At 51.3% G+C, this 27,229-nt stretch overlaps 1 protein-coding gene across 1 annotated transcript in view; it reads right to left on the bottom strand.

The window, feature by feature from the left end:
• Positions 1–26,233, bottom strand: part of PLCG2 (phospholipase C gamma 2) — a 140,465-nt gene extending 114,232 nt beyond the window's left edge. The window contains exons 1-2 of the mRNA XM_081108221.1: positions 26,124–26,233; positions 20,440–20,675 (exon numbers count right to left, since the gene is read on the bottom strand). Of these exons, the coding sequence (XP_080964347.1) occupies positions 20,440–20,632 (193 nt within the window). The 5' untranslated portion in view covers positions 20,633–20,675; positions 26,124–26,233. The remainder of the gene's footprint in view (positions 1–20,439; positions 20,676–26,123) is intronic.
• Between the last annotated feature and the right edge of the window lie 996 nt (positions 26,234–27,229).

Here is a 27,229-nt window from a genome sequence, read left to right as displayed (position 1 = left end):
GAAGAGCGTGATGGGATGAGAGAGACTAATGGGGACCAACACCGAGCAGAGGCGGGAGGGGAGGAGCTGACTGAAACCATAGATTCTCTGAGCCAGAGAGGCCCTCACCAGGAGGAAACCAAGCCACAGGGGATGGAAGCCATCAGCACAATTGTGAAAGCTTAGCACACCAGCTCACTGAACCCTCTCAACGACCCGATGAAGTACTGTAATCCTCACTTCACAGATTGGGGACGTGGGCCCACAGAGAGGAAGTGACTAGGCCCAGGTCACGTGGGAGGAAGGAACACAGCGCAGATGACACCCAGGTCTCTCTATCTCGTCCCCGCCCTCCCAGAATCTGACTTCTCCTTTGAGTTCTTGCTCTCAGACCAAAGGTTCGCTTAACCCAGTGGTTCTCAACCTTCTTAATACAGTTCCTCATGTTGCAGTGACCACCAACCATAAAATCATTTTTGTTGCTACTTCATAACTGTAATGTTGCTACTGTTATGAATCGTAATGTAAATATCTGATATGCAGGATGTATTTTCATTGTTACAAATTGAACATAATTAAAGCATAGTGATTAATCACAAAAACAATATGGAATTATATATGTGTTTTCCGATGGTCTTAGGTGACCCCTGTGAAAGGGTCATTCGACCCCCAAAGGGGTCGCGACCCACAGGTTGAGAACCGCTGACTTAACCCCTTTACTTCTCCACCAAGGCGCAGGGACAATAACCATATTCTCCATGAGCACAGGGAGCCTGTCTCGGTTTTGCACACCCTGGGCCAAGCCTAACATGGCGTAAGTGCTAACATCAACAAAGGTGTTAAGTAAAGGGGTAGCCACATATTCTGATGTTTTACATACATATTTGGAGTCTTCTTAAGGGGCAGGTGCAATCTGAAAAATCCTCTTTGGCCAACTGTGTTTACTAAAGTTGTAATCACACAAAATACAATTGATAAGGGGCGTTCAAAACCGCTCTCGGGCCTCTATAAGGGAGTAGAGAGCGACCCTCAAGTTGATGATGATGATAATGATGATGGATGACGAGGACACGGCGGTACACTGAAAAGTACTGCCATTGCATCTCGGAGCTCCACCCACCCAAAGTGGGGGTCTATTTCCCCCTTCTTGAATCTGGGCTGGCTTTCTGACCACTTTGACCAATAGGGTGAGACAGAGGTGATCATGAGCAAGTTCCAGAGCCCAGACTTTAAGAAACCTTGCAACTTCTGGCTTCTGCCTCTCAGAGCGTTCCTTTGAGACCTCCACGTAAGGAAGCGGGGCTAACAACTAGAGGATGGGAGGCGCCTGGAGAACAGAAGCCACAGCGGACAGCTGACCACCAGCAGAGGGACTCCCTCAGAATCACACAAAATAACAAACGTTGCAGTTTTAAGCCCCTATGTTTTAGGGTAGTTTGTTACCCAGCAATAGATAACAGAAACCATTATGATCACACTCAACAACCACCACCATTCATTTAGCAGTTACTATGTGCCAGGCATTCTTCTAATCACCCCTATACTAACTCATTTAATCCTCACAACCATCTTATAAAGGGAATAATATTTTCCCCTATCTATAATAATAAAAGTGTAATATGCTAATTAGACCGGACAGCCGAACGACCTTCCAGATGACCTTCTGGATGAAGCTGGGGCTGTGAGGGCCGAGGCAGCCGCTGTGGCTGCAAGGGCTGAGCCCCTTGCACGAATTTCATACATCGGGCCTCTAGTTTTATATAGGAGGAGAAACTAAGGTATGGAGAGGTAAAGTAACTTATCTAGGTCACCCACCAGTCAGCATCTGAACTTAGGAGGCCTCTCTCAAGCCGACAGAAGCCAGATGCATGCTCTCCACCTACCCTCTGGCCTCTGCAGACCCCATTCTGGCCGAAGTGGTGGGCAAACAAAAGGAGAGCTGGAGGCTGACCCCTGGATTGACATAGAGAGCCAATCCTCACCTTCCAGAGTCAGCAGGAACACTGGGTTAGCAAACACTGAACCAATGCTCCTAAGGGAAACACACGGGTAGGTTCCTGTGAGCCTCTGGTCACGTTTTCAGCCACCGATCAACACATAACCTCAACTGTGTGTGTTTCTGCGTAAAGACACCTCATTTCATAAGTACTGTTTATTCATTAACACTGAACTCACAGCCAACAGCAATATGACCTAGAGCTGTGATGGCGAACCTATGACACGCGTGTCAGAGGTGACACGCGAACTCATTTTTTTGGTTGATTTTTCTTTGTTAAATGGCATTTAAATATATAAAATAAATATCAAAAATATAAGTCTTTGTTTTACTATGGTTGCAAATATCAAAAAATTTCTATATGTGACACAGCACCAGAGTTAAGTTAGGGCTTTTCAAAATGCTGACATGCCAAGCTCAAAAGGTTCGCCATCACTGACCTAGAGCCAGAACAAAACTGATCTAATACCTGTTCTCTTCTCCATAACTCACAGCCTTCTTGTGCTTAGGAAACATGGGCTAGCATTGGGGGGAGGGGGAACAGGGCATTTTAAACAAAATCACCAACAAAAATGAGAAAAACGCAGCCGTTAATCGTTTGTGAAAAGGACACGTGTTAACAGCATGAGAGCAGACACGGAAGGCAGTGGCTGGGAACACGCTTCTAGGACAGCGCCAGCTTCCCACTGTCCTGTGCATGTCCGCCGATGAGATGCCTGCGAAAGTGCCACAAGACTTGCTCTAGGAGGTACGAGTACATTTCAGCAAGTAGGCGAATTGGGCAATGTGGTTTCCACGGATAATGAGGCCCGCTGTGGACGCTGAGAGAAAGCAGCGCTCCTGCCGGCGGGGCCGCCTGCCGAGCCACATGCCCTGCTCTACAGACCAGGCCTGCAGAGGACAGAGCACGGACAGGGCAAAGGCGGCAGGAAGATGAGCAGAGAGTGGGGGCAGCCCCTGTTTCTGCTCCCGCAGGCCCTGGTTCCTTGGACGCAGTGAGCTACAGAGCATTCTTCTCAGCCACATGTTCCAGTAAATTCTCTTTTTGGCGGAAGCTAGTTTCTGACCCCACACGAGTCAGCAGATCCAGGCTTGTGCACTGGCTGGTGGCAACTGGAGCAACAGACACACGCTCTCTGGAATCAGGACAGGTGTCAGAGAAGACGGGGCGAGCAGCAGCGGCCGGAGGAGACGGTCACATGCATGTACCTTGGCACCGATAACCAGCGTGTGCATACCCAGAGAACGGAGGAAGCAGAGAGTCTCGGAGCAGCCCATTCTGGCCCCAGTGCTTCCTGCCACAGGGCCTGAGTGTCTGTCGGACACTGAGACCGGGATGCACATTTATCCAGGAGTCACTAGAAGGGGCGGGGCAGTGAGTGGGAGGCAATGCAGTCAGTACCAGGTGACACCAAGCCCACTGCCCCTGTGGGCAAACGGGGCTTACCCCACTAGGAACTCTGGGAGCCAGTGAGGGCACTGGGGTATCGACCCACCAGCGCCCCATCTGTCCCGGGTCCCCTCCAAAGGCATTCACTCTCCAGGGCTGCCTTGCCCCACAGGCCAAGGCCCTCAGGCACAGTCGCAGGTGTTGGCAGAGGTTTGCCACAGAGCTCGGGGCAAGCACCAAGAGCGTCTACTCGAGGTTCTGTCCCCTGCACAGAACCAAGCAGTCCAGTCACCAGCGTGCTGGAGGACACCGCGCCCAGCCCCTGCCTCCTGCACTCTTCCCCCGAGAGGCCACAAGCTCCCGTCTTCATGTTGTCCAGGTCTGCTCAGAAGTCACCTTCTCAGAGAGGCCTTCCACACCCTGCCCCCTCTCTGATCTGCCCTGTCCCCTGCCAGCTCTCTATTTTCTTCCATATAATTTACTCAATTACAATCTGCAAGACCAGTTGCCAACCTGTGCCACACATCAGCAGACAACCGATTACCAGGTCATAGCAGACCCAAGTCTCGACAGGCACCGAAGCTGATCAGTGCTACCTGGGACAGGCCACACTTCCAGAAGGTTCTACTGGGACTACTCAGTCATTTGGAGAAGCTGGAAGTGGATGCTCAGGCCCCAGGATCAGGTGCCACACCTGAATCTAGGACAGACACCCTAGATTTGGCAAAGCCAGCAGACATGCACGATTCCAGTTTTCAGTCTCTGGGGGAAAATAAAGCCACCTGACCTCCGGAAGCGGGCCATGACTCACCATCACCGTCATCAAAGCAGCTGCCGCACGGAGAGCACCTGCGCTGCCTGGGGAAGAAGGAAGAATGTGGAGGTAACCGAGGCGGTGGGTGAGTACAAAAAGAGGAAAGAGGTATATTCTAGAACCCACTGTACGATACAGTAGCTCAGGGGTGGGGAACCTTTTTTTTAATTATTATTATTGATATTTTTAGAGAGAGGGGAAGGGATAGGGATAGAGAGATAGAAACCTCTATAGAGACAGGAGCATCATGGATCAGCTGCCTCCTGCACACTCCACATGGGGGATCGAGCCCACGACCCGGGCATGTGTCCTGACGGGGAATCAAACTGTGACCTCTTGGTTCCTAGGTTGATGCTCAACCACTGAGCCACGCTGGCTAAGGACCATTTGGACATTTATAACATCATTCGAAGGCCATACAAAATTAGCCTGCTATATTTGGTCAAACATTTTATTAACTCACCCCTAATGCCTTGGCAGGGCCAGACCAAAACATTTTGTAGGCCTCATATGGCCCACAGGCCAGACGTTCCCCACCCCTGCTAGTCACTAGCCCGATTTGGCTATTGAGCACTCAAAACTAAATTGGTCCAGACTGAGATGTTCAGTGGGTATCAAACACACACTAGGTTTGAAGACTCGGTCCAAAAACAAGAAGTTTAAATCTCATTAATAACTCTATTGTGTCCATGTTGACATAATACTTTGGAGATGCTAAGTTACATAACATTTATTATTAATTAATGTCACCTCTTTTTCTTTTTACCTTTAATGCAGTGTCTAAAAAAATTTTAAATGATACGCATGGCTGGCATTGATGGATCACATCTCTCTTTCGGACAGCACTGACTAGAAGTAGCCCAGGTGGTCTACAGCAGAATGGAGAGGTGGGCAGCAATGTGACCGGGACGGGAGAAGAGGGAGGGAGGTGTCGGCTCAGATCTTCTGCCCACTTTTTAATTGGATTGCTTGTTTTATTATTGTTGAGTTTTAAGAGTTCTTTTATATTTTGGATACAAGTCTCTTATCAGCCGTGTGTTTTGCAAACATTTTCTCCCAGTCTGTGGCTTCTCTTTCCAATCTCTTAATCTACATTTTTCTATGGCAGATGGTGGCTGGGGAAAATGGGCCTGCTATAGTTCCTCTAGGAAGTCTGGTACCCTTGGGCAAGTCACCCAAGCTCACTTGACTCACAGAAAAAGGGTTTAAGTCACAAGTATATTGTGATGACTGGAAACTATACATGCCTATCCCTATGCATGATGAATGGTACATATGTGTTTATAGTGCTGAGCATAGTGTTGACTCCTGGCAGGTGCTCAAGAAATGCAAAATGACATGCCTTTCAGGTGCTCCCAAACTTTTAGGAACATGCCCCTGTCCTGGTACCAGCAGTGCCTCCCAATTCCATTTCCCCCAACTCCTCTCAGAGGGTGGCTCGCAGCCAAACAACAGGCAGAGGGGCTCGAGTGGGCAGTGAGGAAGTGAGAAGGCATTTCCAGGGCTCCGTGAACAATAAGCAGGGACACCCTGGACCACGGTATCAAACCTTGAAAGCATGGAAAATCTGTGCCATGCTTCACCCTCAGCATGGGGTGAACTTAAACATTTACTAAGAGAACTGAGACAGGCTACCACCGTCAGTAACTGATTCCTCTCTCCCCAAAAGGCTGTAATGGTTAAAACTGATGTTTCTAGACTCCAGCCTAGAATTGTATCCCGATTGACCAGTGGCCATGCGCAGCTGCTCTCGCTAAGCTTCCCAGAGTGCTTCATATCAGCCCATAGCGAGCACCCAATGGCAATGCTACACTAAGGAAAGTGAAAGTAAGATTGGAATGCTGCCCACAGACAGCAAAGGGTCGATGAGAAAACATTGCATCAACTAAGACGCATAAATAATGAGCTCTGTGTAACACAGAACAATGAGCCACCCGGGGAAGTGCACATCAGAACCACAGTGAGATGCGACTTCACCCCGACTAGCACCGCTACCATCGGAAAGAACGATAATAACGAGTGTTGGCGAGGACAAGCAAAAACTGGAACCTCGTGCAATGCTGGTGGGAATGTAAAATGGTGCAGCCGCTTTGGAAAACAGTCTGGGCAGCTTCTCAAACAACTAAACACAGAGTGACATGTGACCCAGCAATGCCACCCTTAGGTACATGTCCAAGAGAATGAAAACATCGTCACACAAAACTTGCACACACATGTTCACAGCAGCATTACTCATAAGAGCCTAAAAGTAGAAACAACTCACATGTCTACCAACTGAAGAATGGATAAACAAACTGGTCTATCCATACAGTGGAATATTATTCAGCCATAAAAAGGAATAAAGAACTCATACATGCTATAACATGGAGGAACCTTGGCGACATTATCTATAATAATAAAAGTGTAATATGCTAATTAGACTGGATGTCCTTCTGGACAAAGCCACAGCTGACGGGGGCTAGGGCCAAGGCCCTTGTACAAATTTCGTCCATCAGGTCTCTAGTATTAAATAAAACAAGTCAAGTACAAAAGGCTGTGTATGCATGATTCCATTTATGTGAAATGTCCAGGATGAGCAAATCTACAGGCAGAAGGTAGATTCCTCCCTAAAAAAAAAAGTTACAGCTCAACAGCACACATTTACTGAGCATCTAACCTACTGGGGGCGCCTGGTGCCAGACGCTAGATGTACAGAGACAAGACACCACTCGCCACAAGGAACTAGAGTCCAGTCTTTTCATTCCACCCCTGACTCTGGCTGGCAACTCAGCGAGCCATACATTTTTTTGGAACCAGCTTCAAAATGGAAGGTCATTAAAAGCCTTATTCTTTCTTTTTAAGATATTTTTCATTATTATTGATTTTACAGAGGAAGGGAGAGAGAAGTAGAAAGAAACATCAATGAGAAGAGAACCATCAATTGGCTGCCTCCTGCACTGTCCTCACCGGGGATAAGACCCACAACCCAGGCATGTGCCCTGACCAGGAATGGAACCGTGACCTCCTGGTTCATAGGTCGACGCTCAACCACTGAGCCACACCAACCGGGAAAAGCCTTATTCTTGAGAAAGGAAAGCGACTGCTCAACCACATCCCAGAAGATGGCTGTTCTACTAACACCTGAGCTGAGCAATCGGCATCACTGGGACGAAATCCCGGCTGTCACCTTAGAAAGTTCCTAGGCTTCCCTCCACGTCAGGGTTCTCACCGAGATCAGGGAAATGCCGACTTCGTGTGTGCACCGAACGAGGACATGCCAGCAGCCTCGGTCCACAGGACAAGCGCCTACTCTTCCTGCCGTCCCAGTGGCCATGCTATTGTCACGGTGAGAGCCACAAGTCCTTAGGGCAATCGAGCTGCTGCTTTCGAGCCTGGACCAGAATAAATATCAAAACCAGGTGGAGGAGGAAGCACAAACCACACTCATAAGACCCGCTGTTTGCGGAAGAATTCTGTATCTGTAACAGCTGGAAAAGCCGACAGACGCCCAGGTGCTGGCAAGGGGGGGGAGGGTGACATGAGTTGGTGCAGCTGTCCTGAGGATGACTGGACACTCTGCCCTGCACAGCCTTTCCTTCCTCCCAGAAGTCCTTTTAGAAATGTATCCTATGGAAATTACAGGGACGTGCCTAAGCGTTAGCTATGAACACGTTTGTCCCCAGCCCTGGCTGGCATGGCTCAGCTGGTTGGAGTGTCGTCCCATACACTGAAAGGTCAAGGGTTCGATTCCTGGTCGGGGGACATGCCTGGGTTGCAGGTTTGATCCTTGGCCCCTGTTGGGGTGGGTATGGGGGCAGCCAATCAATGTTTCTCTCTCACATTGATGTCTCTTTCTTTCTCCCTTACCTTTTCCCTCGCTCTAAAAAGTAATAAACATATCCTCCAGTGAGGATTAAAAAAAAATTAAAAGTTCCCGGGATCAATGTGTGACACAGCAAAATAATAAACTATGTAATATCCAAAAATATGAGATTGGTTAAAAAATAAAACTAAAGTGGAAAAGTATAGCCATTTCAAACAAAACAGAAGCATATACTTGGAAAATTTTTCACAACTGGAAACAACCTAAGTGTCCATAGTGAAAAGAACAGATGAATTCTCCAGGTGTACTGAGGCCATTAACAGCAGTCAAAAATGACACTACCCGTAATGATGTGGATACCTCACAAATACATTATATACTAATTGTAGAATAAAATGTTTAAGGTAAATGTAAAACATATGCATGGGAACAGTAATTATCACATAACACTGGTTTCTCTAGGTAATGAGGGGTATAAATGAGGACTTAGCAATATTTATAATATTTTCTTTATTAAAAACAAACATCCCTAACCGGTTTGGCTCAATGGATAGATCATCAGCCCACAGACTGAAGGGTCTCGGGTTCAATTCCAGTCAAGGGCACATACCTTGGTTACAGGCTCAATCCCTGGGCCAGTCTGGGCAGATGCCAGAGGCAACCAATCGATGCGTCTCTCTCACATCAATGTTTCTCTCTCTGTGTGTCTCTCCCACTCCCTTCAACTCTCTCTAAAAATCAACTGGAAAATGTCCTTAGGTGAGGATTCACAACAACAACTTAAAAACCCAAAGCAAATACTATGATTTGTCTAAATTGGTTAGAAGGGTGTATTCATTTGCTGTGGCTGCTAAATAAATTACTACAAACTTAAGTGGCTTAAGACAACACAGATTTCTCATCTTATAGTTCTGGAGCTCAGACATCCAAAATGTGTCTCACTGGGCTAAAATCAAGTTGTCAGCAGGGCTCTGGGGAGAATCCGTTTCCTTGCCTTTTCCAGCTGCTGGAGGCGCCAGCATCCCTGGCTCATGGACCCCCTCCTCCCTCAAAGCCCCTGATTCCATCCCTCTGACCTCTGCTCTGTCATCACATCTCCTTCTCGAACTCTGACTCTCCACCTTCTCTCTTTCAGGAAGGACCCTGAAATGACATCAGGCCACTCAGGTAACCCAGAATAACTAGTGATCTCAAGGTCATTAACTGAATCGCATCTGCAACGAGCCTTTTACTATATAGTATAACAGTCATAGGTTCTGGAGATTAGAAAGTGGACATCTTTGTGGGGGAAGGGGCACCTTTATTTTTGACTAATAGAGATGATAATAGTAACAACAATAGCAACTGCAGCTCACTCTTACTGAGTGCTGCGGGACACTGAGGCACTAGCCCAAAGTGTGTATGTAACTCGCTTACCTAATCCTCAGTGGAGAGGCACCACTACGATCCCACTTTACAGATGGGTACAATGAGAGCTAAATAACTTGGCCATGGTCACAGACATTGTAAGCGTCAGAGCCAGACCCTACAAGGCTTGCTCTTGAGTACATAGGTGTTTGTTTGTCATCTTAGCCTCTACATTCATCTCAATGTCTAAAATAGCTCACAATAATAATAAAACATGGTCACAATGTGACACAAAATGAAAGGGGCGTATTATTAAAAAGTATTATGAAAGGACTCATTTTATAAAAATGGATCTATGTCTTGCAAAAAAAAAAAATATCTGAAAAGGTGTACACCAAGTGGGTAGGGGGGAGAGGGAAAGTAAAGGGGTTGTTACCCTACCCAGTTGTAGCTAAAAATGTTTCTACTAATGAATACATGTTACTTCTGCAACGAGAAGAAACTAAAAGTTGTTCTAATTAGGGGAAATAAAACAAGGTCGGATCAGGCCAGCTCAGGGCTGCCTTAAACAGGAAATCAGCACAAGGTTCATACTTGGCCACCCGGCTTGGGTCCTCCCTGCCTCCCCAGGGACACAGGTCCTCCTCCCGCCAGTCCCCGGGCCGGGGGGGGGGGGGGCGCTGCTCCCATCAGCGGGGGCTGGCAGCAGGCCAGGAGTGGCCCGGAGTGGCCGGGCTGTGCTCACTGTCCTTTGCTAGTCTCCATTTTACAAATTAGTAAGTTCCCATGGTCTTCTTTGTCAGAACAGAATCCTTCTCCGCAGGCACCGACATTGCACCCCCAAACCCAGTCCCACCGTGGCCACCAGGACAACTCATATAAGATGAAAGCAGCACCTCACAGCTTCCTCCGCACTGTGCCAGGAGGGTGCAGAAGGCCTCTTGTGCCCTAAACTGGCATCACCACTGATTCTGTTTACAAAACTTCACCACTGCCCTGTTGACACTCCTCCTCCAAGTCCAGGCCTCCCCGGACTCGACTCCCAGAAGGGAAAAGGCATTGCTCCAACCCAAGGGACCTTAACTCCAATCGGACCCTTACACCCAGGCCCAGTATGGCAGGAGGAGGGAGCATCTACACGTGTGGGCTCTGCCACACCTCCAGTGCCCGCAAATGCAGGCTCTGGCAAGCCCTCGGGGCAGCATGAGCGCCAGGCACCCTGCCAAGTACATGTTACATGCATTTACACATTGAATGCTCACAAGATCCGACAGGGTAGCTCCGTCGTTACCCCATCTCACAGATGAGTAAACTGAGGCACAAAGAGGCTAAGAGGCTGAGTGGATTGCCCAGATACTTCTGTGTCTGGAGAGAAAGAGGGGGCAGAGGCAGAGAGGGCATCCAATCCTTTCCCTGAAGCATCCACTGTGGGGCGGGCATAGCCTAGCTGCTGGGGACCCTCCTCGGTGAGAGAACAGATGGGTCCCTGCCTCCCAGAGCCCAGAGTCTGGGAAGAGGACCCCGCGGACCTGGCTCCAGGTCAGGCACTGCCAGGGGACAGGAAAGTCGCCACCAGGATTTCTGGCTCCCACTTCACACTGCACAGCACTTAAGTCTCTTCCAGGACAAAGCAGGACCCTCCACTTTGCTCGTCTGATAGGCGAAAATGCACGCTAAGGTAGAGGAGTGGAGGGGCAGGCAGTGGGAGCTATCTCCTCTCCAAAGGGATGCACCAAGGATACCTCCTAACAGTGCCCTCCTCTAGTTAGCCATCCGGGAGAGACCTGACTTACACCACCTATCCAGGAACCTCTCGTTAGACACAGTGGGGCACACCTGCATTCCAGAGCCTGGCACTGCTGGAAGGGTCAGAGGTTCCTGTGCCCTGCCCTCTGGCTTCTCAGAGCTGGATGTGTCCACACTCCCACTGCCTCTCCTCCCCTCATGACGGCCAGATGGAGTTCTGGGCTGGGACACCTAGTTCCCCAAAGCCAGACTGAAAGAGACCCACACCCATGCCCCGCAGCCAGGGGTGTGCAGAACTGGACCAGCCATAGCCAACTGGACCTGGACCTCCAAAGGGGAGGCCTGGTTGCTTGGCGTAGAGATTTCAAGGGATATGGGAGAGAGGCAAGAGGCATAATAGCAAGAACAAACCTTACCTAGTATTTCCCAAGCACCTTTCTAAATGACTTGCCTACCAGAACTCATCTGATCCTCCTAACAACCCTACAAGGTGGGTCCCATCATTCTTCCCATTTTACCGGTAAGGAAACGGAGGCACGTAGAAGTAAGTCTCTTGTCCAAGATCACACAGCTAATAAGCCATAGAGTCAAATCCAAGCAGGCTGGCTCTGTTTCCCACACTTAACCAGTACCCTACACTGCCTCTGTTGCCCTATGACCCAAGCCAAGTCCAGTGCAGCCAGGAAATAAGATGACACTTGGAATACACTTAAATTCCTTTACAACCAACTCCAACTTATCCACACATCTGTGGGCAAATGGATACATCAATGGCCCCACTCACCCCACTGCCCCGTCTGCTAGGGCTGCTGTAACAATGTACCACAAATGGGTGGCTTAACAACAGAAATCCATGCCTCACAGTTCTGGAGGCTGGAAGTCCAACCTCCAGGCGTCGGCAGGGTTGGTTCCTTCTGAGGGCGGGGAGGATGTGTTCCCTGCCTCTCTCCAGCGGCTGGTGATGGCTGGCAAACTTTGGTGTTCCTTAGCTCACAGATGCTTCACTCCAATCTCCACATACATGGCCTTTGCTCCGTGTGTGTGTGTGTGTGTGTGTGTGTGTGTGTGTGTTCATTCTTATAAGGGCACAAGTCATACTGGAATAGGGCGGTCCACCCTACACCAGCATAACCTCCTCTAATTACATCTGCAGTAATCCAATTTCCAAATAAGACCATTCTGAGGTGCTGGGGGTTAGGGCTTCAATACATGAATGGGGGGGGGGGGGGAGTAATTCAACCCATTACAGGGACCCACGAGCCCTGAAGAAGCCAGACTATGTTCTCCAACAGGAGATGCACTCTAACCTGCCCCCTCACCAAAGCTGACCAGAGAGGACTCTGGCCTCAAAACAGCCAATCCCCGTGCACTGGCTCAAAAGATCTGGCCAATCAGAGGCCTCTCTCAGGAGTCCATCCTTGGGAGGCCGGGAAGCCAAAGCCTTAGCTGTTGGGGCCACACAGGGAGTTAAGGTGGAGAGAGGCTTTGCTGGGAAGGGCCAAGCCATGGCTGCGAGGAAACCTAAGAGGGCAGGCAAGGCCAGTCTATGAACAGATGTCACCGCCAGTAGCTCTTGTCTCAGACAGGATGGAAGAGACCTCAGTGCCACCACCTTCCCTTCCCCTGAGGCCCAGGGGTAAGGCTATTCAACTTCCTAGACTCGTACAAGACCTCCCAAATCCCTACAATTATCTATTCTTTAGCATCAGTGGGGCTCCTGCAGCCACCTCTGCACCCTCCAAAGTGAGGGGCTGTGGAAGCGCCTGGGAGATGCCCCCCAAACCCATTTCTTATTTTTCCCAGCATCCTCTGCAGCTAGTCACAGGCCAAGTTCTGCTCAATGGAAGGTGGAAACCTCTACATTCAGGCCTGGCTCATAAAACCCTGCTAAGCCATCTTCTACGCTTCCTCTACCCCCACTTGCTCGCTGGACAGAGGATCCTGAGGTGGCCTCAGATGCCCTAGGGGTTGGTGATGCCACCAGCCAGCAGAGTCCCCCCCTCCCCATCCCAGTGGATCATGACTTGAGTGACAGAGTTGGATCGTATCACTGAGGCATATGTCACTGCAGTTAGCCTTGCCTAATGCGGAAGCTTTATACCTGTGCCCGCTGCCTGGAACGCCTCTCCCCAGAGCTTCCCACGGCCTTCTCCTCCTCCCCCTTCAAATCTCAACTCAAATGTCACCTTCAGAGGGGCTTTTCTGATGCCTGCCCAATTAAAACAGTGTTCCTCTCCTTCCTGGCATCCATCACAATCCAAAATGGATGCATGAGTAACTTTTCCCATCTTCCCTATGAGACGGTAAGCTCCTCTAGGGAGATCACTGTCCTGTTCCCTTCATCCCCAGTGACAAACATAATACCCGACACACACCAAGTCCTCTGAGTATTTGCTGAATCAGCAAAGGAACAAAGTCTAAGATCAAGTACCCGTGGACCAGGACAGCAGACAACCCTGGAAGGACCACAGAGACAGATTCCGCAACCATCCAGCATACAAGTAGGTCTGTCTCAACGTCAGGAATACACAGTTCTGTGTTCACACCAGCAGGCTCCCACATGGAGAGTGTATATCCCAGAAGGGGAGCTGGACAATCCATTGGGTGCAGCAAGGAAAATCACTATATAAATGGACGTTCTACTATTCATCTCACCCTTTCTCTAGTGCCATTCCCCTTTATGTTTGATAACGGTGACGATAATGCTGAGGGCCAGGGGGACAAGGGCAGCACATACTTGAGCACCTGCCTCCAGGGCGCCGGGCCGGCCCTGCTGAAAGCAGTTACATGTATCACTTCATTGAAGCCTCACCAGAGCCCAGGGAGGCAGGCTCTCTCGTTGTCCTCACTCTCTAGATGTGGAAATGGAGGCACAAGGAGGTGACCTGAGCGGTCCAAGGTCACTCCCCAGCTAAGTGGGAGGCCGAGCACGGGAGCCCAGCACTCGGGCTCAGGGTCCGTGCTGCTGTAGACCATCGCTGCACAGCCCAGACTGACAGGTACGTGAGTTTACAGCCCCTGGGACACTGGCTGATCTTACTGTTGATGGATGTGTGACGAGAGGAACCTGGGACCACTTTGTACTTTCACAGAGTAGATTGCTTCTTCTTTTCTTTTCTTTTTTAGATTTCTTTTTTTTAATTTTTTTTTTTTTTTATTTCAGAGAGGAAGAGAGAGGGAGAGAGAAATAGAAACATCAATGATGAGAGAGAATCACTGATTGGCTGCCTCCTGCATGATCCCTACTGGGGATCGAGCTCACAACCTAGGCATATGTTCTTGACCAGAATCGAACCTGGGACCCTTCAGTCCACAGGCCAACACTCTATCCACTGAGCCAAACCGGCTAGGGCTTAGATTTCTTTTTAGACAGGAGATGCCAGTGAGAAAAAAAAAAAATGTGCTTTATACTAGTTTGAAGACATTTTGGTAAAATAACAAATTTCAAAAATACTCATTGATTCATGGATAAGAAGCCCAAGCATGGGTTTCAGAATTGGCTGAGAGGCCTCAAGACCCCATTTCACCACCTGGCTCTGCTCCCGCTTGTCCACGCTGCCATGTCCGTGGTCTCCTGGCACCTGTGCCTCCCGCTGACCAGGGCACCGCTGGAGCCTCCTTCCTCTGGCATCGCCAGCGCCCGGCCGAGCGTGTCCCCTGCACGCCGCGGGGATGGCTGCACTGGCCTCCTGTGTGACCAAGTGTGAGCGCTGTGGCTCCCGGGCCCCATGAGGGTGCTTCTCTGTCACACAGAGCTGAAAGGTCTCCAAGAGGATGCAGGAGCAGGAGGACGATATGAGACTCTGAAGGCAGACAGAACGAGAGAAACTGTCGCTCTGCCCCTTCCTGAATGTGTGGCCTTGGGCATGTCATGTTGCCCAGTCTCCCCGGGACTCAGCTTCCTCAAAGTAAAAGCGGTATGGTCGCCGTCTCACAGGGTCAGTGCGAGCATCCACTACAGGTGGCTGCTGCTGCTGCTGCTGCTACTATCACTATTATCATTATCATCATCATCATCAGACAGGCAAGCCAAGAGCCTGAGACCAAGGACACAGAACTGCTCTGGCTTTGAGCATTCCTCATTCGGGGCAGCCACATCTGGCTCAAAAGGAGCAGACAGAGAAGTGCCCATGAAAACTTCAGGAGAAAAGCCCATTCGGTCGAGACGGATGCCATCCAAGCCCTCAGACGTGGCTTATCACCACACCAACCAGACTCCACAAACAGGTGGCACCGAGGTGGCTCCTGGGACACATTCCAGGCCCCACAAACGGACGAGATGCAGGAGGGCCCCGAAGTTCAACTCAGAAAGGCCCCGAGCAGGCGGCTCTGCACAAAGTCTGCTCAGCGGGTCCCTGGGAGGAACGGAAAGCTTCGGGCAGCACTTCCAGAGGCTCTCAGGGAGCCAGGCTCTCAGGGGGGGAACCTCACTGTGTTCTGTTCCAGTTGTGCAATGTTTCCCACATATAAAAAGTACATAGAATAAACCCATTTCATTTCACCAGTAAGCCAGGAACTATATTATCTTGCTCGTCACACACCTAGCAGAGGGTGGAGCAGGGATTTGAACCCAGAGTCCAGGTGTGCTTCGGTCGCTGGCCCCCAGGTGGTCACCGTCAGTATCTTCCCTCTCTGGACGGGCATGTGTGCCACTTTCTCTCCACGAGGAAACTCCCCATTCTTCTTTTTTTTTAATCCTCACCTGAGGATATGTTTTTATGGATTTTAGGGAGAGAGGAAGGCAGAGGGAGGGAGAGAAACATCGATCCGTTGCCTCGCATACACGACCTGACCAGGGATAGAATGGAAATTCCCCGTTCATGAACCTGAGCCGCCGCGGTGACCTGAGCGGGTGCAGGTGGCTGGGACCTCTGAGGCTCAGGCCTGCAGCCCCTGCCCGGACCCCTGAAACACACTCTGGGGGCCACCAGGAGCCAAGTCCCAAGTGCAGCTCCCCAGACCATCAGGCGGTCAACCATCCGGCTGAGCCCAGTCCTCCAGCTTTACCACCAAGACAGCGGACGTGTGAGCCAAGATTCTGGAACCTTCCAGCCCAGAGGAAATACCCATTCGCCACAGCCTGAGCTGCAAAGAATGGAAGACTTAACCTGCCCAAACCTCCGATTCACACATCTCCTCGCTCACACGCAATGGCAGCCACTGAGCCCACTTGGGATGGCCCTCCTGCTGGCCTCGGGGCAGGCCTCTCCCTGGACTCCCCACACAGGCAGCTGCCCCGCTGCGAGAACTCTCCCACTTCCCCTCACCTGCCCTGCCCGGTGGACAGAGCCAGCCCTCCTCACAGGCACCCCGTGCAGACAGACCTTCACTGCGGCGGCAACACGCAATCCCGCCATGGCTGGTGGCTGAGTCTGCTTCCCCTCCAGGGCCGGGACCCCATCCCCCCTCAGCAGAGTCTAGGTTCCAACAGGATAGCAAATATGGGCTGAACTCACCAAACGGCTCTGCCACAACAGGGTCCAGAGAGCAGCCCTATAGGCCCAGGGCTGCTTTATGGCTCTACACTAGTCAGCACATGGCCTGGACCAGTTTCTCCACCTTGGCACACTGACACTTGGTCCTGAGATTCGTTTGTAGTGGGGCTGTCCGTGCGTTGTAAGGTGTTTAGCAGCATCCCTGGCTTTGACTCACTCCCTAGATGCGACGAGCACCCTCCCCCTCCATTATCACAACTAAAAATGTCTACAGACATTTGCCTGGTGCAGAGAACCCCTCACTGCTCTAGACAGTGGGATCTGCGTGTGTCTAGCCTCATCCAGGCCCACACGGAGGGTGCGACACCTGCCAGAAGTCACATGTCACATGCCCCACAACCACACGCATGCTCCCTCATGCCAGCCTGCCCCTGGCAGACCTCACAGTTCCCTGCAGTCCCTGCTAATTAGGGCCCTTGAAGGACACTGCAGCTTGGGGGAGGGGGGGGGTGTCCCCTCAGGGCATCTCACTGACAACAGGAGGCTGAAAACATGGCCCTAAGAGTCCCCATTCCAGGGCCCACGGCCTGCTCCCTGCTCGCTCCTTCCTAAGCTCTTTACCCCAGAATTGGCTTTTCCTGTCTCTTTACAAACACACCAACACAGCCGCCTAACACAGGACCGCCAGACCATGCTCGAAACAAAAACACAAATGCGACCACATCATCCTCTTCTCGAAACCTGTCAGTGGATCCCACCAGACGGCCACCCGCAGAGCTGGCCGCCACTCGTTACAACTACGGCAAGAGTAACAGCAGCAGCGCCCGAGGGTCCAATGCTCACCCCGTGCGACTGCGTTGAACCCTTCTGGCATATTTCCTCCTTCATTCATTCCCAGCTATCACTGTGTGGAGCGGACGCCTATATTATTCCCATTCTATAGATAAGGGAATTCAATCTCAGGAAACAGATGTAACTTGCCCCCGGGCACACAGCAAAGCTCACCAAACTCTGCTGGACTCAGTGGCACAACGCAGGCTCCACAGGAGGTGAGTCTCATCTAATCACTGCTGTGTCTCGGGTACCGAGAACAGGCCTGGCAGAGCAGGCATTCAAAAATGGGAGGGAGGGAGGGAGGGAGGGAGGGAAGGAGGGAGAGAGGGAGGGAGGGAAGGAGGGAGGGAGGGAGGGATTGGAAGAAAGGTTGTAAACAGTATAAGTCAAACCTAGCTAGTTACTATGATCACCTGGGAGTCTATTAACTACAATGCTCAGTCCCAGCCAACCTGGGCGGTGACACCATCCTTAGTCACCCCAGGGAGAAGGGGAATTGCTTTCAGTTAACTGAGAGGGAGAACTGCCTGGCAATGATTTCAGGAGCCAAATCCTGTCCGGTGCCCCTCAGAACGGGCTTCAGGAGAAGGTTCCAGCAGCCTAGACATTTGAAAGCCCCCAGGTGTTTCTCATGGTCAGCAGGACCCGTCCACTCAGCGTGGCACACCTGTATTTACTGTCAGTGCCCCTGCAGCCCGCCCTCCCCACTCTCCCTGCAGCTGCGACAGGTTTCTGAGCCGCCTGAGAGGTCGGGGGTGGCCAAAGCAAACAAAGACGGGAAGCAAGTTGGCTGCTTCCACATACTGTCAAGGCAGGGCTTCGGCTCTGGGCCATCCGAGGCCTCCTTGGCTCCGAAGCCAGAGCAACCTTTGCGAAGCTGTTCAATCTCACTCATGACAAGAGAAATCAAATGAGGAATGACACCACGCTCCCTGAGTCTACCTGCGACTGGCCCAGTTCACACCCGCATCACGGTGTGGAGGAAGGCGTGGGGAACAGGTCCGCTCACACCCGCATGGGCTGCTGTGGGTGCTGTCAAACTCCCGAGTTAAAATACTCCTTAACTCAGAAATCACTCTTACAGGAAGTTGTCCTTTGGATATCCCCATACATGTATAGGAAATATAATGCACGGGTAACCCTCATGCACGGCGGGTGGGGATGTCAAACGGTGCAGCCCCTTGGAAAACAGTCTGGCAGTTCCTAAAAGGATTAAACACAGACAACACTCCTAGGCACACGCCCAAGCGAAATGAAAGCATACGTCCACACACACACGGGCACATCAGCGCACACGGCAGCACTGTCCCTAATCGCCAAACAGTAGAAACAACTCTGAATGAGTGGATACACAAATTGTGGGGAATCCATGCGATGGGATATTATTCAGCCATAAAAAGGAAAGAGGAGCTGACATATGCCACAAGGGGGACCAACCTTGAAAACATGATGCCGAGTGGAAGGAGCCAGACGCAAAAGGCCACGATTCTAGTGAAAGGAAATGTCCAGGTCAGGGAAATCGAGAGAGGCAGAAAGTAGATGAGTGGTTGCTTAGAGCAGGGAGAGGATAGGAAATAGAGGGTGATGCCTAATGGGTTCGGGGAGTCTTTCTGAGGTGATGGAAATGTTCTAAAATTGATTATAGTGGTGGTTGCACAATATCTGTGAATATACTAAAAACCACTGAGTTGTTAATTTTAAATGAATGAATTGTACGGTATGTGAATTGTATGGTATATGAATCATAAAATTAAAAGAAGAAAGGGAAGGGGAAAGGGAAGAGGATGAGGAACAGAAAAGGGAAAAGGAAGAATGCAAATATAGCAAAAGACCAGGAACAGTCTATGTCCCTCTCTAGGAGTTACACTGCTACCTGCAGCCGGAATGCTATGGGGCCCTGAAAGAAGGCAGATCAATGTGCTGATAACAAACCACCTCCAAAATAATTATTAAATCTAAAAAAAAAAAAAAGAAACCACAGTGCAGAAGGGTATGCAGTAGGTACCCACTTGTGTAAAAAGCGTGACACACATTCACAAGCATAGAGTATTTCTGGGAGATAAACAAACTTGGTAATGAGCTTGCCTGTCAAGCATGGGATGAGGGCTGAGGAAGAGAGACATTTATTTATGAATTTTTTTTGTTTTTTCCCCCAAGTGTACATTTCAATTTTTCAATTAAAAAGTAGTCAAGCTCCGGCCACTGTTGCTCAGTGGTCAGAGTATCGGCCCATGCCCCAAAGGGCCGTGGGTTCGATTCCCGGTCAAGGGCATGTATCTGAGTTATGGGTTACAACCCCAGCCCCAGTCAGGGTGTGTGCCAGAGGCAACCAATCAGTGTGTCGCTCTCACATCAATATTTCGCTCTCTCTCTCCTCCGCTCCTCTTTCCAACTGTCTCTAAAGATCCATGGAAAAAATATCCTCAGGTGAGGGTTAACAGTTTTTTTAAATAGTCAATTAAAAAATGCAAATTAAAGCAAGTCTCTGCAACTGAAACTTGCTTAAGTCTCCTCACTCTGTTCAAAAACAAACAAACAAACAATAAAAACAAAAATAGTCTTAGAAACTTTAGGAACTGAGCCAATTGCCTAATCTAAAGGGGGTGGGGAAGGGCAGACACCTCCACCAGGACCAGAATCTCGTCTGAAAGCTGCAGAACATGCTCTGTCCACAGGAGCTGAAGTTAAGGCTTCTCACTCTGTGGTTTGCAGTGACATGAAACAGACGTGTGTCTGGCTACCAAGCTATGAGTTTCCACAAACTCTGGCCTGTTAGACCCTAAGAGGGCAGAGAACTTAGCCATCGACAGGAACCCAATGGCCCTGATGCTGTCTGACTGAGCACACCCCTGCTCGCCCAGGTGAGCCGTCTGGGTGTCATTTCCAAGTTGACCTTAGAAGAAACTGGCTGAACTTCCCCCACCTGCTCTAAACCCCATCAGAGACCCAGACACAGTGGCCACACTTCCACTTCTAGAACAGAAGAAGGTATCAAAACAACAACTGCAGTGACAAGTGAAGGCAGGAAGGTGAGGAGCCGCCCAGGCCAGGCCCCAGGGAAGGCAGGCCGCACTGCCCTGCCCAGCAGGTACTCACAGAAGCCCTCGATCTTGTCGGCCGTCTTACTCCAGGCCACCTGCCGCGTCTCCATGATCACCTGGACGGTCCTGCGCTCCGGGGTGGACTTGCGGAAGCTGAACACGGTCATCACGGTGCCCAGCTCCAGGGCTCTCTTGATCTGACTCTTCTCATATTCCGGGAGGGCGTCCACGTTGACCATGGTGGTCATTGTTGGCCACTCCAGGGAGGAGGAGGAGTGAGGAACTGCGAGGCTGGAGGGCAGGACAGAGGAGTGTGAATTGGCTTTAGTTAACCGAGGGGGATTTAGTTATAACAGGACTTGGACTTCCAGAGCCAACTCCTGTCTCATGAGCATGAGTTTTAGGAGAAGATCCCCGTGGCAGCGAACTGCTGGCCGCTCAGACCCACACAGGACACACACAGGTTTAAATGGAAGTGGAGGTGTGGGAGGGCACCCCTGACCTCAATGCCCAACCGTCACCCAGGCTTTGAATAACCAAATCGCCCCAGCCGGGCCGGGAGCCCCTCCCGCCCCACACACTTTCATGCTGTAGAATATTTGAATAGTCAAAGCAGCCCAGGCTGGCTCCCAGCCCTCATCCCCAACACCAGCATCCTTTTCTATCCTGCCGAGAAATTTCTAAACATCCCTTTATTTACTAAATGAAGTTGGAAACAGAAGAAAGAAAGCAAAACTTCAGAATGTGTCTGTGGAGACCTCTGCACGGATATGGGGCCAACAGGGCAGAAAACCTCGGGCCGGCAGCCTCAAGTTCAAGTGCGGGTGTAGGTTCCTGCCGACTGTGTGGCCCTGGGCAGGCTGTGTGACCCTGCAAGCCTCAGAGGCCTCCTTTCTAAAATGGCCCAGTTAAAACGCTTGGAATACGATGTCACCAGCAAAGCTCAGCATCCAGCAGGTGACCTTGATCACCACCTATTCCCACCAACAGCCAATGTTTAGAAGATTCTAGTGGCAGTGAATTGTGTGACCAGAGGGGCACTAGGGCCCCAAATCTCAGGGCCTTCCTTGTCTGGCCTCTCTCACAACCACACTCAATCCAACAGCAAATCCAGAATCCAACCCATCTCACCCCTTCACCGGTTCTTCCAAGAACTTATACTTGGACTAGATGACTGGTGCACAAAATTCGTGCACAGGTGGGGTCCCTAGGCCTGGCTGGCGATCAGGGCTGATCTGTGGGGCGACTGGCGGGGCAATCGGGGGCCCCCTACTGGCACCTGCCTTGGCCGCCGTGCCCCCCGCTGCCACCACCGGCTGCCTCCCTCTGTGGGGTGACTGTCAGGGTGACTGGGGGGCCCCCACTCACACCCGCCTTTGCTGGCCTGGGGCCTGCGGGCTGGGGGCAGCTCCTGCATTGAGCATCTGCCCCCTGGTGGTCAGTGTGCATCATAGCAACCAGTCGTTCTGCCGGTTGATCGATTTGCATATTAGGCTTCTATTTATATAGGATTATTCTAAGCACCTACTAACTGGTCTCCCTGCTTCTGCCTGCCTCCTACAGACAACTTCTGAAAGCCAGAAGAATGCTTTCAGAACAGGAGTGAAATCATGTCACTCCTCTGCTCAACCCTGCAGTCCCTCCCTGAGCCCTTGCTCTGCACCCTCAACCCCCAATCCTGCCCCCCAAACGTCCAAAGACACACTGCCTGCCACTGAGAGGGGACTTGAACTAAGGCTGGCCCTACACCAAGTCACTTAAGCCCCTGGGCCTCATTTCCACACTTGTAAAGAGGAAACTAGATTAAAGGTTCTTGTGAGGATTAAACCGGAGAGTATGTCTTGGCCAAGCATGTCAAACATGCGGACCGCCAGCCGCGAGTTTGACGTGCTTGGTCTTGGCCCTTAAAACAAGGATGCAAAGTCAGTGCTCCTGGGATTTAGCTATTGCTGAATCTATTGCCATCAATTGTTCTGTGTGCCTTCCTTCCCTCCTTCCCTCACTCCAAATCCCTTTAGGAGCCCACAGTGGTTACTCTGTAGAGAGGCAGGTTGTCAGCCAGGGCTATCTTGGCCTCTACTCTGGCTCTGACTTGCCCAGAGCCTCCTGCCAAGATGCTCAAACTCAGGGCCTCAGTTTCCTCATCTGTAAAATGGAGATAACAGTTCCACCCTGAAGGGGTGCTGGAAGGACGAAAGCTACAATCTATACGCAGCGCCAGCATTTAGCAAGGCCTCAGATAGTATTTTTTGAGGGGCCTCAGATAATATTAATCAGCCAGTTAGGCAATACCTTGAGTGTCAACTCTACTGCCAAGCACTAAACTGGAGACTAGTAAGCAAATGAGGGGGGAGTGAAGAGAGGTTACTGGGGAGGGGCCCTGAGTTTAGTCTGGGGTGAGGCCAGGAGCTTAGAGGGCTCAGAGAAAGCTTTGGGGTAGAGGGCATCTGAATCTAATTAAAAAAAAAAAATGAAGCAGGAGGGAACAGTGTTTTAGGCAGAGGAACAGGCTTAAGCGAAGGCCCTGCAGCAGGACTAAGAGGGTGTGCCAAGAACTCTGCCTGAAGTGAGCCTCCCGCCTCTTCACCCTCTAATCCAGGTCAAAGGGAGAAAACAAGGTGCCCACGGCCACTCTCACCCAATAACTGTTCATTGGCCCTGCCAGGTGCCAGCACCTGCTATACCTGGTTCCTCTCATTTATCTCAATGAGAAATACAGGAAGTGAAAACAAGCCCTAAAGGGTGAAATGATGTGATCAAGGTCATGCAGACAAGGTCATGCACCAGGATTAGAACCCTGGTCTGGATCCCACACCTCTGCTCCTTCAGCACCTGCCTTCTGCAATTCAGACTCCCAGGGCAGAATTTGGCCAGACAGAAACTAATGTGGCAGCCCCTGTCCCTCTCTGGAGAGGTTAAAGGCCTTGTCTAAGGTCACAGAGCTGGAAAGTGGCAGAACCAGGGTTTGCACCTGGTCCCAGCTCCGCAGCTCTTTACCATGCTGACGCTGGAGTTCCCCACTCCCAGGTCTCAAGTCCAACGTGCAGGAGGGCATCCAGGGGAAACACACACCCTGTCACACCTCCACCTCTGATTAAACCTGCCAGCCGGAGGCACTGGGGCTCTCCATTCTGACTCTGGGAGGGCCTTGGATTTAACCATCCTGGGATTCTGGTTACTTCCAGCTCAAAAAGCCCAGTGGACTGGCTCCACCATAAAGAAGTCTTTTGTGCTGCCTCTGGCCAAGAACTGGAAGGACATCCTCATGGCCACAAGATCCTTGGAATCGACCATCAAAATGCAGCCAGCTCCCGACCCAGGCTTCCAGAGCTGGACGGTCAGCATCTAAGGCAAGGAGGTCTCCAAGGCCTTGACCCGGGGGAGGCACACCTAGCCATCACAGGCAACTTCCATTTTGCTTCTGCTTTCAAAAGAGAAAGGAAGAAAAAGAAAGAAAGAAAAGAGCCTTGAAATCCCTTTTTTGTTCCTGTTTCTCATCTTCCCTGGGTAACTCTGTAAAATGACTTATGGTATAAATACAAACATGGCTGAGGTTCAACAAGAGGTTTCACCATTTCTACTTTTCATGTCCTTCTCTTCAAAATAAACTTCTGGGATTCAAGGAGCCAGCACCAGGAAGCAGGGGCGTTTTCTTCTCTTCTGCACATGCTAGGCCAGTACAGGATGTTATACAAAATCCCAGGAAACAGTTCTCAGTTGAAAATCAGCAGTTGCATCCCTGAGAGGTTACCATCCCTCCTACCGCTCCGGGGAAATTGTTGCTGCCCTCACACCCACCCTGCAGCATCAGGGCTGTCATCGCTTCTTGGCCTTTTGGCTAAGATCAAGTGTAGGACTTACGTTGTCACTGGAAACACAGGCAGTATCAGCCACTGCAGGTAGGGGGGCGGATTGGCTCAACTTGATTATTTTAGGACAACCTGTGAGCACCTTGTATAATATGCATATGCTTTGATCCAATAATCATATATGTGCGGAAAGAAACACGAACAAGGATGTTCACGGAGGCATCACTTGTAACAGAAAAAGAGAAAGAAAAACAACCCAGGAAACAACGTAACTGCCCATCCATTTGGGGGAGGAGGGAAGGGACTTTAGGTAAGAGTCCTGTCAATCAATAATGAAACACACGCCGTAAAGAACACACCAGAACTATTGGAGAGAATGAGAGTGATTTATAAGCAGTTTGATCGGGAAAGGTCATGAGAGAGATGAAAAAGAGTTGCAAACCAGTAAGTATATGGTAACTACATTTCTAAAAGGTTGTTTGCTTATAAGTCCAGGGAGAGCAGTTACTATGGGGGGGAGTAAAAGAGGGAAGAAAGGATGACAACATTTTATTAATTTAAGTGGTGACATAGTGGATGGCTTTTACTTCTTTGTGTTTTACTGTTTTCTAAACCAAGAACTGTTTTCAAGTTTTCTCACTGGCCACTTTCCACTGACTCCAGCCAGCAAAGGGGCTCTGCATGGGGGACCCCCCCTCTGCCTCTTCCAGAGAAGCCTCAGATGCTCAAGGTGTGGGGGTGGGGGAGACAGCAGCACCATCAGGCAATCTCAGCATCAATGAAGCCTCAGCGGTTATCTCCCTGCGCCAACACACAGGTGGCGCACACACCTTTGTAACAGGGTGAGTGCCTGGGGCTGGCACAGACCCCTACCTGAGAAAGCCCTCCCTGAAGAACTGCAGCTAAGGTCGATGGCCTGAGCCCCACGCAGACACCTTAACCAGAGGGCGAGGAACTAGCCAGGTAAGCTTTCAACAGCCGAGCCCCACTTCTCAACACAGCCCTGGGGTGTAGCCCCGAGTCCAGGGCAGGAAACTCAACGTGCCCAGGGCCACACAGCTGGAACTGAAATTCAAATTAAGTTGACTGAAGAGGCCACCTGTTCCCCTTGAGCCACGTCAGCCCCCTCACCCCCACCACACTCTCTCAGCCGCATTCAAGAACGGGGTGCCAAAAGTCCCTCCCCGGCCTCCCCCGAAATCCAGGCGCCAGCACCGCCCCCCCTCCCCCCCTCCCTCCCTCCCCGTCCAAACGGGACCCATCTTTCCCCCAAGTTCTTCCGCTATGGGAGTAATGACCTCTTTGGGATTCCAAAACATAGCCAGGAAAACGCACAGACGTACACATAATGATGCATACGATTGTGGGGTGCAAGAGGGAACCGTGAATTCCCCCCCGCCCCCCAAGGCGATCCTGGTCTCTCCTGGGGAAGGGCTGCGCCTTCGCGCTATCGCGCCGCCACCCCCTTTCCCTCCCTCCCTCCCTCCCTCAACCACCTGTGCAATACGGGGAAGTGCCGGCCGGGCTGGCCGCGCGGAGTCGCCGAGCCCCAGGCACTGGAGTGGCCGAAACACGGCCCGACCCACGCAGGACCCTGCGGCCGCCGGAGCCCCTAATGTCAACGCCAGCGCGCTCGGCCGCCCGGGACCGCAAGCCGCGCCGCTTCCTCCGGTTCCCATTCAAAGCCGGGACTGTCCCGGGGCGCAGTGGCACCAGCCCCGCGTGAGGAAGCGTCCGGCGACCGGGCCCGGACCCCTGCCGTCGCGGCCCGGACCTCCGGCACCGCAAGGGGACCCAGACACCGCTCCCACCCCTGCCCGCGCCGCTGCGCCCCTGCGCAGGGTCCCCTGGACGCAGCCCTGCAGGAGCGGACCCCCAGGCTCAGATCACCGGGCGCCCACGCGCGCCCCCATCAGGGCTGGCCACCCACCTGGCCGCGCCCCGCCGCGGGTCCCGGCTCCGGGGTCCCGCGCGCAGCCGCCCGCCGCGCTCCGGGCACTCCCAGCCGCTCACGCCCTCCGACGCGGGCGCTGCTACTTCTGCTTTGGCCGCAGCCGCGCGCCACGTGACTCCTCCGGGCCGGCCCGCCCCCCCCCCCCCCCCACCCGCCCGCGCCCGGCCCGCCCCTCCCGCGGCCCGCGGCGGCCCAGCCCAGTCCGTGGCTCTGAGCACTCCCGCGGCGGACCTGGCAAGACACTCCAGCCGAGGAAGACACCGAGCCAGCAGGAGTGGAAGCGAAGTCTCTTGTAAGGTAGAGCGAAAATTTCCACATCGAGTAGCATTTATGGAGCGCCTACTGCATACACGTGTTTTGCATACATTTAATAGACTCCTCATAATTACCGAGAATTGGCTGTTCCTGGCCCTAATTTGAAATAGGCTGCGCTCGTGTTTGTCCACCTTTTACTACCCGGGACAAGCCACTTAAATACCCTCAGACTCCTTTTCCCATCTGTCAGACGGGAACAAAATAGTGCAGACCCCAAAAGTTTGTGCTAAGGAATGTGGATTACCAGATGGTCGAGCTCCCATTTTCCCAATGAGTTTTGTTTTTTGTTGGTTTTTTTTGGCTCACTTTATAAACTTCCAAGCATATAGATGGCTTAGTTAAATGCCTAGTTATGGTAGTTGACTCACATAGCTAGCCTATTTCAAGTCACATACTCTGTGTGTCTGATGTAATGTATCTTTTGGAGATATGTATTGCTTTTTTCATTCTCTGGTTTTGTGAAGCAATGTTACTCAAGGTTTCATATGTATCTCTGATACAAAAGCCTTCGTGGGGACTAGAGCCAGCTTTAGGGTCACCTATAGAGCTGTGACACAGACACGTGTTTCACTCCTAAGTTGCTTGAGTTACATCTTTTGAATCTAGGAATGTTGTTGTGACTGAGAATGTTATATCTGAAGCCACAGGACTCATTTGCTGGCTTTAGCAAATCCATGGATTCATTTCTTTTACTGGTCCTGTCTCCGGGTATGCCAGGACTACACCACAGGTGACTGACTGCTCTGTTTTTAAAAAGATCTTTGAAA

The sequence above is a fragment of the Myotis nattereri genome, assembly GCF_964212035.1.
Source record: "Myotis nattereri genome assembly, chromosome: 15".
Taxonomy (NCBI): Eukaryota; Metazoa; Chordata; class Mammalia; order Chiroptera; family Vespertilionidae; genus Myotis; species Myotis nattereri.
This window is presented reverse-complemented; position numbering and strand designations above follow the sequence as displayed.